Raw genomic sequence first — 12,962 nt, 5'->3', positions numbered from 1 at the left:
AAGTCAAAATATGGATTAATAAGTTAATCACTTTTCCTGTTCCTCTAAGACAACATAATCCACAAACTAGCTGTGTTTTGATTCTCTTCCTCATACAAAAATTAATTAGAAAAGTTCACTGCACAATTTTTTTTGATGCTGGTAAATCAATATATTTTAATGAGCAATTATCTTCAGTGGCTGGTCAGCCCTTTAAAAAATTATAGATACAATAAAGAATGCATACATATTCAGGAAATATGAGTGTATATATATTCAGAAAATGCATTCTAAATAAATACTTGCATATATGTTCCTTAATTAAAAAGAAAGTAATTCAATCAGAACAATACAACCAGGAGAACAGAGAATTCATTTTCAAAGAATAAACTATGGAAATATGGTGGTGCTATGCCTTAGGAAACTCTGATCGTATATTCCATGGATTTACTGAAACTCAGGCAGTCGGGAGAATAAGGAATTACAGGACAGGTTCCAAATTCCCATACGGTAGGACCCTTTGTATGACTGGTTCCCTATGTCTTCTACTGATCTCTAAAGCTCTGCTCCTATTTAAACAAGTAGTTTGCAAGTCATTGCCCATTTTAGTTCATTAAAGTTTTATCTGAAAACAGGGACAGTAAGTACAATATTAAATATTGTACTTGAATGGTGAAAGTAAACCTTTCAAGGGAAGCTACTTAAAAGGTTATTAAAAATGGTTCTTCAGAGTTTCCAAAGAAATATTTTTAAACATTAGCTATGCTATTATAAAAAACAAAACAAAAAACGGTAGGTAAGAAAGCATATTGGCAAAGTGATTTTTGTTCAGAAATATCATAAAATATCCAGTAATTGCCAGGTTCTGTTCTGGAATTGTTGCCTGAAAAGGAATTTGCAGCCACCTTCCCTTGGGCAGAGCTCCTACAAGGAGACAAGTTGAATGTGATTGCTGGATCTGGTCTTCAGCAACAGTGCAGGGTAAATCTTATTGTATGGGAGGTAGTGCTACTCAGACTGCGTTTTAGTGAAAAGAGGTCTGTTGTACACAAGAAAGATTTAAAGGTTATACAGACAAATTCAAGTACTACCAAAATACAAATACTTTACTGGTGTGAACTTTACCATCCCTGATTGATCAAGAGAAAAATAAAAAAGGTTTTTGCATCCCTGATGTCACTTCTCACCTTCCTTATTTTATTTTTTTGTCCACAAAAGGTGTTGATTGGTTAAAACTTTTTTTTTTTCCTAAAAGTTTCCCCAAAGCCTCTGCCTCAAACTGAGCACTGGGACAACAGCACAGCCCAATGATGACAGAAAACATGCCTATCTCAGCTTGTAGTTGGTTGGTATTCATTTGCATTGCTGTCCAGATGAGCTGTTTTTATTTCACTAGAGCATTTCAGTCCAAGCCAAGATGCCATGTGGTGATAGTTCTATTCTGAGAAAGGTGTAGTTGGAACAGGTTTTCATTGTACCTGTCTGATCTCCTGCCAGCTCATCTGCCTGGCAGAAGGAGTGCTGACGTGTGAAGTTGTGGCTGATCAGCTGTGTGGAGGACAGAGGATTTCTTGGGATTTTTACCCTCAAACAGACCACAAAGATGGTGGTATCTAGGCTTTTTCTCCCTGAGAGCTGTTGTTTGTGGGCCAGCCTGATCACTAGTTTCCTGGAAATCCCACCTGAAAAGTCAATGTATATTGCATGTTTCCTGCCATCTCAGGGCTTTGCCTTGTAGATGGTTCTGCAATGTTATTTTAAACGTGCAAAATCATATTTTCAAATATTGAAATTTTCCCTGAATGAATGGATGTCATTCTTTCACACAGCTCTAGTAATAGCTAAAACAAAATTTGGTTAACAGTTTTAGGTTTAAAAAAACAACAGTGAAATAATACAAAATGTGAACAAAGTAGCAGCCAATGCAAAATATACTGGAAAAAAAAAACAAGGAATCTGAATTCCTTGGGGCTTTCAGTCTTGTACATTACCTTGAACACATGGCTGGTGTTGGATAAGTGAGTTATATTGGACAAGTGAGTTAAGGAAATATGGGTCTGACCTGAAGCAAATGTTAATGTCTCTATTCAGCTGTGGCTCCCGTTTTCATTTTGTAGTCCTGAACAGACAGGATGAGAGTAATCTGACCTATTTTAGAAGCCTTCTTTTAGAGGGGGTGACGCAAATCTGGAAATACCCATTCCTTTCTATTAATTACAAAGGGAATCTAGTCAAGGAGCTCAGACGAAGATAACCACGTCTTGTCAGATATCTCCCCCTCTTCCTGACTCAGTACTCTGTGTATGATATGAGGTAATAGTATTTCCTTTCTTATCTGCTCAGATTGCATGGAGGCCCACAAAAGAAGGTGACTAAACACTTTAAAAGTGTTTATCACATCTATTCATGTCAGTGATGTGTCACATTCTAAAAAAGGTTATCATAGGATCAGAAATCTGTGAGCACTGACATATTTTAAAAATATATTCTGGAAAAAGATTGCAAAAAGCATTTTTTTCTCCTTTTTATTAAATTTTATTTTGTTTAAGAAACATCAAAATTGATCAGTTCTACTTAGGTGCTTGCTCTGAAAAGAAATATATAACAGGACAGACAAGGTACTAGGAAGGGCCCAAGGGCCATCTGTGAGCCTAGCTGCGCTGCACTGATTTTTACAACTAAAGAAACCTAAGAGCAGTGATGTGGTGGGCAGCCAGAAAACCTGGGCTCAGTTTTGTGTGCTTGCTCTTGTGGAAATGCTTTCTTAATAGCATGAGGCTTCGGGGAAATTATGAAAAGGGATGCCCTCTTTGGCTCAAGGAGAGTCAATGGCCACATCCCTGTTTTCATTTCTGATCTTTGAATTGGGTTATTATACTGCCTGATATGAGTTTATATACCTTGGAGACATTCAAGGTCAGGCTGAACCAGGCTCTGAGCACCTGGTTAAGTTGTAGGTGTCCCTGATCGTTGCAGGGGAGTTGGGCTGCATGACCTTTAAAGGTTTCTTCCAGCTCAAACATTTCTATGATCCTATCAATAGAGATATGAGGGCAGTTAGCTGGGCAGGACCTGGGGGGTACCAGGGAGGAGCAAGCTGGTGGCAGGGAGTTCACAGCTAGCAGAGATGATAGTGGATTGATCCTCCATTCCACTCTGTTCCTACTGACTGGAGCTGGGCTGCATAGGCAACTTGATTTTGGAATTATCAGGCTCCAGCAGCAGCTGCTGCTGATCCACATCTGTCAGTCTGCATTGCCTAGGATTCTTCCTTTCAGAACAGCTCTGCTACTGGTTGTGAGTCACACTGGATCTTGCATGTGGCCCGGAAAGCTTAGCCTAGAAGCAATAGCTCTGAGATGATAGCTGTGTTATTGAATCTGTGTCACCAGCAATGGTTTTCACATTTGTAGACGGGAGATCAAGTCCAAGCATTTAACTACTCTTTTCTAGATTAATTAAAGATATTTAATGAAGCAGTAATAGCATTTCCATGTTAATCAGGCTTTGATTATGTGTGACATGCTCAGGGTCACAGATTTGAAAGAGTACTGTTAAAGAAATATTCCTTGTCTGTTTTTTTTCTTTTTTTTTGTGGCTAACTTGGCTTTTGCACCATCTGATTAGTGGAATGGAATCAGATCACAAAGTCTAAATCCAGATACGTTGTTTTTCCTGAGAATCCAGATATAGACTTGAAATTCATTTTGTTGGGATTACAGACTACACTGTTACTCCTTGGTCTTAGAGCTCTGTCCACAAAAGGCAACTCCCTGGTGCTTTTAGTTTAGCAGCTTTATTTGGACCCCGACAAATACACCAGACAATTCTACAGAAGTTATTTTCCTACAAATTCAGGTGTGTATATATTTTGTTCAACTCACCTAGTTTTTGCAGATTTACGCAGAAATCTATCAGGTAGGGTTTTATTTTGTATTATTATTATTTTTTCCACTGCAGTGCACTCACCAAATTTCTCCATTACTTCCAAAGTAGTTTGTTTAATATTTGAAACTTAGGAGACATACACGGAGTATGAACTCCTTGTGTGTCAGACTGCAGGCAGATCTTGTGTTCATATGTACATACACGTATATAGGCAGCTTGTAGAGGTTTTTGCATGTATTAAACCATTTGAATTTTCCTTCCAATACTCATTTTCAAAACAAATAATCTGAAGCTGTGTTTCGACTCTCAGAAGGGAGGCCTGCACATATGTTTCAGAACACATGGGTGGATGAACCAAATGTGGAGATATTTTCCAGATGACTGATGAACATGTAAAACAAGTAATATTACATTTCTTAGGTCCCAGGAAGAATGTAAACCAGAGAAAAGGGATCAGAAGTTTATCAGAAACTTAAAGAAAGGAAGTGGGGAGAAAAAAGATGTTTAGCAGCTGAAGTCCAAAGTACTGTGGGAGAGATTCTTAGCATAAGAGTTCATTTACAGTACCTGGAGAGCTGATATGGTATTGCTGTATTTTGGAAGGTAGTTTTTTTTTTTTAATTTAGGATGTATCTACCTTCTGAATAATTTACTTTTAATAATACTTTTAATAAACTTTTAATAATTTAATTTTTAATAATTTAAAACTCAGACCTGAGAAAAGGTATTATATGGCATGTATGACTAAACTGTGCTAGACTTACAGGTAAAAGGTAGAAAAGATTAATCTTTCATAAAAACAAAGTGGATCTTCATTTTGGTTATATTAACTTGACAGTCTCATTGCGGAAAGAGGTGACTTCTGTGTCAATTATATGAAGCCTGCAGACATACGTATCCAACAGAAGCATTCAGTATTAACTGTAATATAAAGTGATTAAGTTATGAAAATGCAGTTACATGTTGATATTTAGAAAACCCTTAGAGGGCCAGCTGTCAGCACTGAGTTGTCTTAAGTGAATGTCACTATTGTCAGTGGAATGTTGTTAGATTTTTGATGTACGCATATAATAAAGACATCCAGATTGTCCTTTATTTAAAGTTACTATCCATAACCTAAGGCTCTGAAGGGATTGAATAGAAACGCCATGAATAAAATTACAGCTTTCATAAATAGACACTAAAGGTGTTTTGATTATTTTAAAGGAAAGTTCCTCAGCAGGCAATTGCCATTCTCCCAGCGTGATGAAAATTCTAAAGGGCAAATGAAAATGAGCAGTGAGAACCAGACCTGCATCCAAGGGGCGCATTATTGTGAACAGCAATGAGGAGTGATGAGAAAAGAATGTGAATTTAAGATTGGGATTGCCCAGCACTGTTCTTCAACGCAAGGAGATTGAGCAACTGTGCTGCCTCTCAGAGGACTGACTTAATACGTTTGTTAACGTGATTTGGATGTGGAATCTTCAGAACATATTCCATTTCCTATTAACAAGATGGCCAGTTTTGATTATGAGACCATTGCAAGTGTAAATATCAGAGTGGCTGAATATAAGAAATGAATGTGGTGCAATGGAAAGGGGGAGCCTTGTGCCCAAATACAAAGGTGACTAAAACAGTGACACAGCAGATGTATCAGAAATATTATGATCTTTGTCTTCTTCCAGGCTCTTTAATGTGCCTCTGCTACGCTCCTGTGAGAACTAATTTCGACTTTGGATTCTTTTAGTCAGCAGCTTTTACAAGCAAGCTGTTGTGTTGGATAAGTGATCCTTGTTGCTAGAAAATGAAAGGACAAACTAGTGAGGGGCAAAAAAGACACAGCAAGAGACAAAAAAGCCCATACAATTCAAAGAGGAATAACTGTTTTCTGAGTGGTAGAAAGAATACGTTTGTTGGCTCTTGTGAATGGAGGATTCTACTGATGTTCATGCCCTACTCCAGGTTACACTTGTTGTCCAAAAATAGCTTTGTGTTAGATTACATTTCATCTAAAATGAAGACAGTATGAGAAGATGGGAGAGACAGGAGTTGCATTCTGGGCTGGCAAATTTCAGTCAACATTCACCTAAGAATGAAAAAACTCTGTTCCCACAGCTGAAGGGATCTTCACACTTCTTGCTGACCAGACACTGCTTTTGACATGACCATGGAAGAAGGTTCATTTTGGTAAGTGCTGCTATTTGTTTATTTTTTATTTTTATTTTTATTTTTTCTAGAGGCCAATTGGTTTGCATAAAATATTTGGATAGAGGAAATGTTGAGTTTTGTAGATCTGCAAGATATGAATGATTGAGAAAAGCAGGAGAAAGAGATTACAGCAAAAAGAATTTACTGAAGTAAAAAAAAAGATACATGGTGTGCTTCCATACATAGAAAGCATCTTGAAGCTGCTGAACAGCCATTGCCTGCTTTTTAATGTTTGGTCCTTGCGGTCTGCACTGCATCTCACTGGGGAATCCAGAGTAATAAGCAGTGATAAGAAGGAGAGGGAGAAAAAAAGTAAGGAATTGAGAAATGGAGGCAGCACAATTAAAGGCAAACTTCAAAGAAAACTCTCCAGGTGACTAAGCATACTGCATCTGCTTGCAGCAGCTCTCCTTGCAGCTCTGAGTGGTCATTTTCTAGATTGCTTTGGTTTATGGTCAAGAATAAGCACTCCCTCTGGAAATCACTGAAAGCAGCATGCTACATAATCTCACAAGCTTATAAAGTTATATTTTAATTATGTTATTAAACCTTTCTAATTATTGTTTTTATCTGTTTACCTTCCTGATTCATCTTGATCACACTGTGCTGGAACAGAAAAGTGGTTCCTCTTGAATTGTGCTGTTTGTTTGTAATTGGATGTGTAGTAAGAATGAGTGAAACCCACCACTGAGAAGCAAGTTGAAATTTATATTCTTATTTCTTCTAAATAATTGAGGTTGGAATGTGAGCAGGTGAGGATGGTATAAATGTTTCTTAGTGGTAGGGAAAGCATGTCAACCTGTCTCATTTTGCATCAGGCACCCAGACATAAACTGGTGGGCAGAGATTACAATCTCTGCACTCACCTTGGCTCTTTTCTTTCATTCACAATATTCTCCTGATTTGAAGTTCATCTACGCTTGTCTCAAAGGACTCATTGGTGAGCTATCTTAGCATTCCCCATGGGAAAAGTTATGCCAAGTATTTGGAAAAAAATAAACATGCTCTTTTGACTCCAGGAGAAGTCAGACACAATTACTACTGAGTCTGGGGTAAGGAGAAACTGCGTGTGCTACTTTGTTTTTAGCTTTTTTTTTTCTTTTTTTCATAAGCACTATTATTATCTGCTCTGAGTGAATTTCTGAATTATCTTTTTATTATACTTGGTCGCAGTTGCCTTCTGATCCTGTTTTGTGATAGAATTCATACAAAGAGCTCATGTTGTATATCTAACTTAAATCCATATGTGTTCACCTTTAAAAATATGTTAATGTTATCGTTACCTAAGAGTATAGGAGATAATTGCTTCAGCAGGGGGATTGGACTTGATCTTTAGAGGTCTCTTCCAATCCCTGACATTCTGTGATAACACTGCTAGTGCTTAGAGTGGGACGGAGTACTGACATGGTAGATGTTTTCAGCCATTGATGCAGTTTTGCTGCAGTCTCTGTTCCTTATCATTTAGTTCCCATGTCACACATGGCTGTATCACAATAGAGCAGTGACAAGCCACAGAGGTGAGCTTTAGGGATTTGTGGGAAGGTTTTCCTCTGGCAGTAGAATAGAAAATTGGTTGGCTGACAAAACCAAACAACAGAGGTGATTAAATAATGCACCTTAACCTGGTCAGACCCAAATTCTCAGCAGTGCACGTTTAGTTAGACTTCTGAGGGCAACTGTTGCTATTCATGGACTCAAGCATAAGCTTTTAATGGGGAAAGAAGAGAACTACTGGTTGTTATCTGTTATCTATTTTGTGTGAGTGTTCCAAGATATTTTTAGTTTTCCTACAATAACAAATGATCCTCAGCACTTTGATCAAGTTGATACTACAGGAAAAAAAGAAGAGAAGAAAGGAGATAAATTGCCATCTGTCATCTTTGGCTGATTATTTTGTGCCCTACCTTGTTTTATGCATTGCAGCCCACTATTTTAGGACTTGTTAACTGAGAAGTATTCTGTTCCACAAGAGTATATATCAGTTCACCTCTACCAAGTTCACCACTGCTCAACATGTTGAGCTGTCACTTCATACAAACATTTTTCCAACATGATGTCATGATTTATTATTTCAGTCAAGTCTATTTTACCCTGGTTCCTCCTCAGCTGAATTGGCTTGTCATTGTAAGACACTGTTTTGTGGTCTTTTTTTGTTGAGTGCATGTTGAAGGAGAGGGAATAGGACTTCACTTCTCTTAACAGGAACATGTGGCTGAAGGGTATGCTTAGTGGGCATGGTGTTAGTGGATTGGTGATTGACCTAGATGATCTTAGTGGTCTTTTCTATCCTTAATGATTCTATGAACAGTCCTATCTCTCTACTTGTGTTGTGAGCTATCCTGCAGTTTTTGGAGTGAGGCAGTAAGTGAAGTTCTCTGCAATCGCTGAAAGTTCAAATGAGACAGCAGACATTCATCTGAACAAATGCTTGCACTATTCACATGAAAAAGAGTACACACTGTGCTTCTTTGGGGTAACCCAGACCTTCAACCTACCCTCAGACATAGCACCCCAAAAAACTACACATATTGATGAAGTAGCTTCCTCTTGGGAATGGCCCTCAAATAAAAGCTCTAAGTTTGGTGGGGTTTTTTTTCATTCAGAGATTATCTAAACCCAGCTGCAATATTTTGCTTTATACCTGAAATACTTTTGTATTCTGCTTGAATTTTTTGTCACTTCCTAATTATATTTTGAAGATTAAGGTGCATCAGGGTAGATAAAATCGAATATATCTTCATTCTGTAAATGCTGAAGTTGTCATATTCACGATCTTTCATTTTCACACACACACACGCAAAGAAGTGTTTTGGTTTCTCCAACAGAGTGGTGATTTCAATACAATTGGATAACGAGTTTCCAAATAATTTTAAGTCTAGGTTCATTAAAACAGTGTGATTAAGATTTGGATTAATAAACATGAAAGAAACAAGCAGAGATTCAGGAAATTATTAAAATCTTTTAGTAAAATTAGATCTTTTTGAGCTTTTCAAGAAGTGGAGGAAAAAATGCAATTTGTCTTTCAGTGTTTATATATCCCATGAAATGTCTAATTAGCTAAAGATGATATGTTGGATTTGAGCACTTACGACTTTGAAATACTTGAAGGAAAAAAAAAGAAACCCTTTTATTTTGTCTTCTAGAATGCAAAACTTACATTCATCTGAAAGTAAGAATTGAAAAAAAATCTGAAAGTAAGTGGGCAGAGATAGCAGGAAACCAAGATTTTTTTCCGACAAGTTTTCAGAAAGGCCACTAAAAGTCATTTTAAGACTCTGGAATTTCTTATGGACATTCACTTTAGAAAGCCACATAAGATCAAAGTCCTTGGTTACTGTGTGGCTCTGTAAACTTTTTTTTTTGTATTTTAAATTATTTCCAAATATGAAATCAAATTGAAATCAGAATCAAAGTTCTGAAAATGTTGCATGTCCTGATGAGTGAAGCAAAATATAATCATCCACTGATTTTAACAAGGACATGAAGCACAACAAAGCTATTTTTACAAGGATCTCATCTAAACCCAGGTAAGAATAGAGCATATGTTCAGAGCCCCAGGGGGATGAAAAATAGGAATTGAAAACACTTTTCCAGGATTGTTGATTTTTACTTCACAGAGTGTACATTGTGCTAAAATATACCGAAAGGATCCTACTAATCTTTCCTATGTTAGCAGCGCTCTCAACATGAAAAGTCATGACCATTACTCAAACATATTCATTAGAATGCAAGAAGGGAGTATAAAGTTCAGCCTGTCTATTTTTTATCTAATTGATTTCTGATCTCAGTTTCAAGATTTCAGATTTCATTGTAAACTATTGGATTAGTGAATAACATTTCTACTGCATACCTGCCACTTGTAATAATGTCAAGAAGCAAAGAACCAAGTGTGAATTTATGAGAGAAGTAGAAGAAAATCTAAGCAAAATATGGATAAATGAGTCATTATTTAAACTTATATTATGTGCTGCACAGGAATATAAACTAGAATCAGTCATAACTCCTTCATCTTTTCACATCCTCTAGAGCACTGAAAAAAAATTATTTCAGGAGACTGAAGATTAATGTGAATCTAACAAAGCAAAGATAACATTTAAGCACTGGCAACTAAAATAGGAAGGTAAACTGTCCAGATTATTATGGTATCAACAGGAGAATACAGTGTGCCTTTATTATAAGAACTCCATCAGAAGAACTATTAACCGTGGATCTTAAAACTTTGGTTTTTATACATACTAATAATTATTACAGGCTTGGCTGAGGCAAGCATCTATTGTACTATAATAGCTGTCATTCCTCTAGTTCAGAAAATACAGCACAACTGAACAATGGCAGACTGGAGACTGATGTGAAGAAACGAAACATTTTTACGGACATCAGAAAGTTAGAAAGAAAGCATAACTTCACAAAACATCACTTGTTCATTACCTGTCCCAGAGAGTAGGTGAAGATTTTGCGAGCCTGCCCTGGAGAATTCTAGGTTGCCATAGGCAGGTTGGCACCCAGGAATTTCGTACCCTGCAGCATGAATAGAGGATAAACCATGGCTAGGTATGGCTCATAAGACATACGAGTAATAACCTAGCTAGATTTGCTGCATATCAGTTGGCTATGGAAAAATTTGGTGATATCTTTCTTTAAAACAGTATTAAGTCTACATAACAAGATGGTATTCCAGTGCACACGCTGATTGGTTTTCTGGTACGATGTATATTGTAGGTCAGAATAGGCATTTAGGATTGACTTTATCATGGCTGTAAATGGATGCTACTCCACCTGCTTTACTGGAGGAGCATTTGCTCTTAAGATTTGTGAATAAAGCCCTTTTATTTTTGAATTGTAAAAACTCAGATTAAGCAAATTTATGCTTCATCAAAAGAGGGTCACCAAAATTCCTTTTGAGCACCACAGTGAGAATATGTTTAATAGTTTTAATTAAATCTGGGCTGAGGTTCAAGTTCCACATACCAGGTTCCATGCACATCTACCAGTAGCAGAAACAATAACTGCAAAATATTTGCTAGAAATGAAAAGCACAAAAGGAAGCAATCTGAACAAGCAATATAAGCCACGAATAACACTCAGCAAAAGCAGACCTGGAGCCCAAGAAAAGGCCAACAAGACAAGCAAGTTAGCAATGAGATCTGTTGCCCAACATTAACATCAAGCAAGACTGGTAAGATTCAAAATGCTCTGTTCAGTCCTCAGTCAAGCAAATTGTCACAGAAGTCGAAGATGGTTTTTCCTGAGTAAAATCTGAGCAAGAACAGTATTAGCCCACATAGAATGTGCCAAACAGTCTTTTTCTATTGCATGGCAATATTAGAAATTCACATTAAATGCCTTGAAGGATAAACAAATTAAATAGTAAGATTTTCCTAACTCAAGCACATTCATATTTATGAAACAGAATTTGTGCATTAATTTTCCCTGTGGTCAGTGATCACTGTACATGCAGAAAATCCTACCTTGCAGTGTATTAGCAGTGGATATTGTGAAGTGGTGACCTTTTGGATGTTTCTATGAACACATCTTTACAGACAGGGACATGTTTCAGGACCAATAGCTGTGCAACAGAGAGCGGCAAAAAGTCTACACAGTTGTGGAGAGAACTCTGCTGAGTCTCTTGCTACTTCTGTAAGCCCACATGAGAATGGCTTCATCTTAAAAACTACCAGCAGCAAGATTTTTAGGGTACTCAGAGGAAAAGAACTATGTGAGTTCCAGGACATCATTCTAGCTGTACCTCTGAGTTATTCATTGAGAAATACTATACTATTTAAAATATTTTTCAACTTCTTTTATACCAGACTTGGATTAAATACATGAAGAATCAAAGAAAATACTGAGAAATAAGAGGTGGCTTGAAGTTTAGGTGCTGTCATCACATGAACATACAGTGATACTAGCTTTAAATTCAAAGTGGAGCTGAGAATGAATGTCTGAAATCTGCAACATTGCAGCATCATTTATTCTCCAGTGAGTTGTCTCTGTTACATTCCATCATTTATCTCTAACAGCTTTCCTATTGTTCTTGAGCAAACTTTAAATCTCATAATCAGTAGGTGTGGACTTACTTAATACATTACAGTCCTGTAGTACTTCTTCCTATATATTCATTCTCACTGGAGAATGAATCACTGGAGATTTTTGAAACCATTACATTTTGCACATTTCTCCATAGCTCACTGAGAAATCCTCCATACTAATTTGCTAACTTCCAAATATTGAAACATTTTTGCCTGTATTTCAAGCCCCCAGAATTAATTAAAGTGGTATTCTCGAAACAAAACATTATCTCAGTAGGGGGAAATTTCTGCGGTCTTCACATCCGTTTTGTGCTCTATTCCATGTAGCGTTTGTTAAACTAACCTCTCTCATACCTTTTACTCATACACAGCATTTACTCATACATAGCTTTGGTGTAGGAAATCCTGATAGAATATTTTAAAACTGTAAAATTGTGAGATGATTTGATAGAGAGCGGAGGAGTGTAAATTCCACTTCAGTTGTTTGCTCAATGTTTTTCTTGACATTTTCCAGTACCAAGTCCTGTGTAATTGCTCCATAAATGAGCTAATGCAGTTAAGAAAAACTCTGCTTGAAATGTGGTGGGTCTTACAGAAGCTCTCCAAAGTGATTTAATAACATCCTGTCTTAGATAATCAGTGTCAGCTGTACTGAGTGTAATCACATTTTCATGTGCAAGGTTTAAAAATAATTAGTAGCTGTAAGGTTTTATTTATTTTCCAGATATTCAAAAACAAAACTTGATTTCTCAGCTTTTGCAATTTTCATGGAATATTGTTTTACCACTGGCAAATTAGAAAGCATCAAAATATGCATACATATATATTTGACTAAAGAAATGGTGAATTTTTAAAGGAAAATTAAATGAAAAAATT

General features: G+C 36.8%; 1 protein-coding gene across 3 annotated transcripts in view; it reads right to left on the bottom strand.

The window, feature by feature from the left end:
- BEGAIN (brain enriched guanylate kinase associated) overlaps positions 1-12,962 on the bottom strand; it is a 145,659-nt gene that overhangs the window by 57,869 nt on the left and 74,828 nt on the right. Inside the window, exon 4 of one of the 3 annotated variants that reach the window (XM_065755679.1) lies at positions 10,486-10,575. The exons of the other annotated variants lie outside the window; for them this stretch is intronic. Coding sequence (XP_065611751.1) covers positions 10,486-10,575 — 90 coding nt within the window. The remainder of the gene's footprint in view (positions 1-10,485; positions 10,576-12,962) is intronic. 3 annotated transcript variants of the gene reach the window in all.

Source organism: Cyrtonyx montezumae, unplaced genomic scaffold, assembly GCF_038088225.1.
Source record: "Cyrtonyx montezumae isolate F1298 unplaced genomic scaffold, pur_monq_1.0 scaffold_10, whole genome shotgun sequence".
Taxonomy (NCBI): Eukaryota; Metazoa; Chordata; class Aves; order Galliformes; family Odontophoridae; genus Cyrtonyx; species Cyrtonyx montezumae.
The sequence above is the reverse complement of the archived record's forward strand: the minus strand, read 5'-3'. Positions and strand labels throughout refer to the sequence as shown.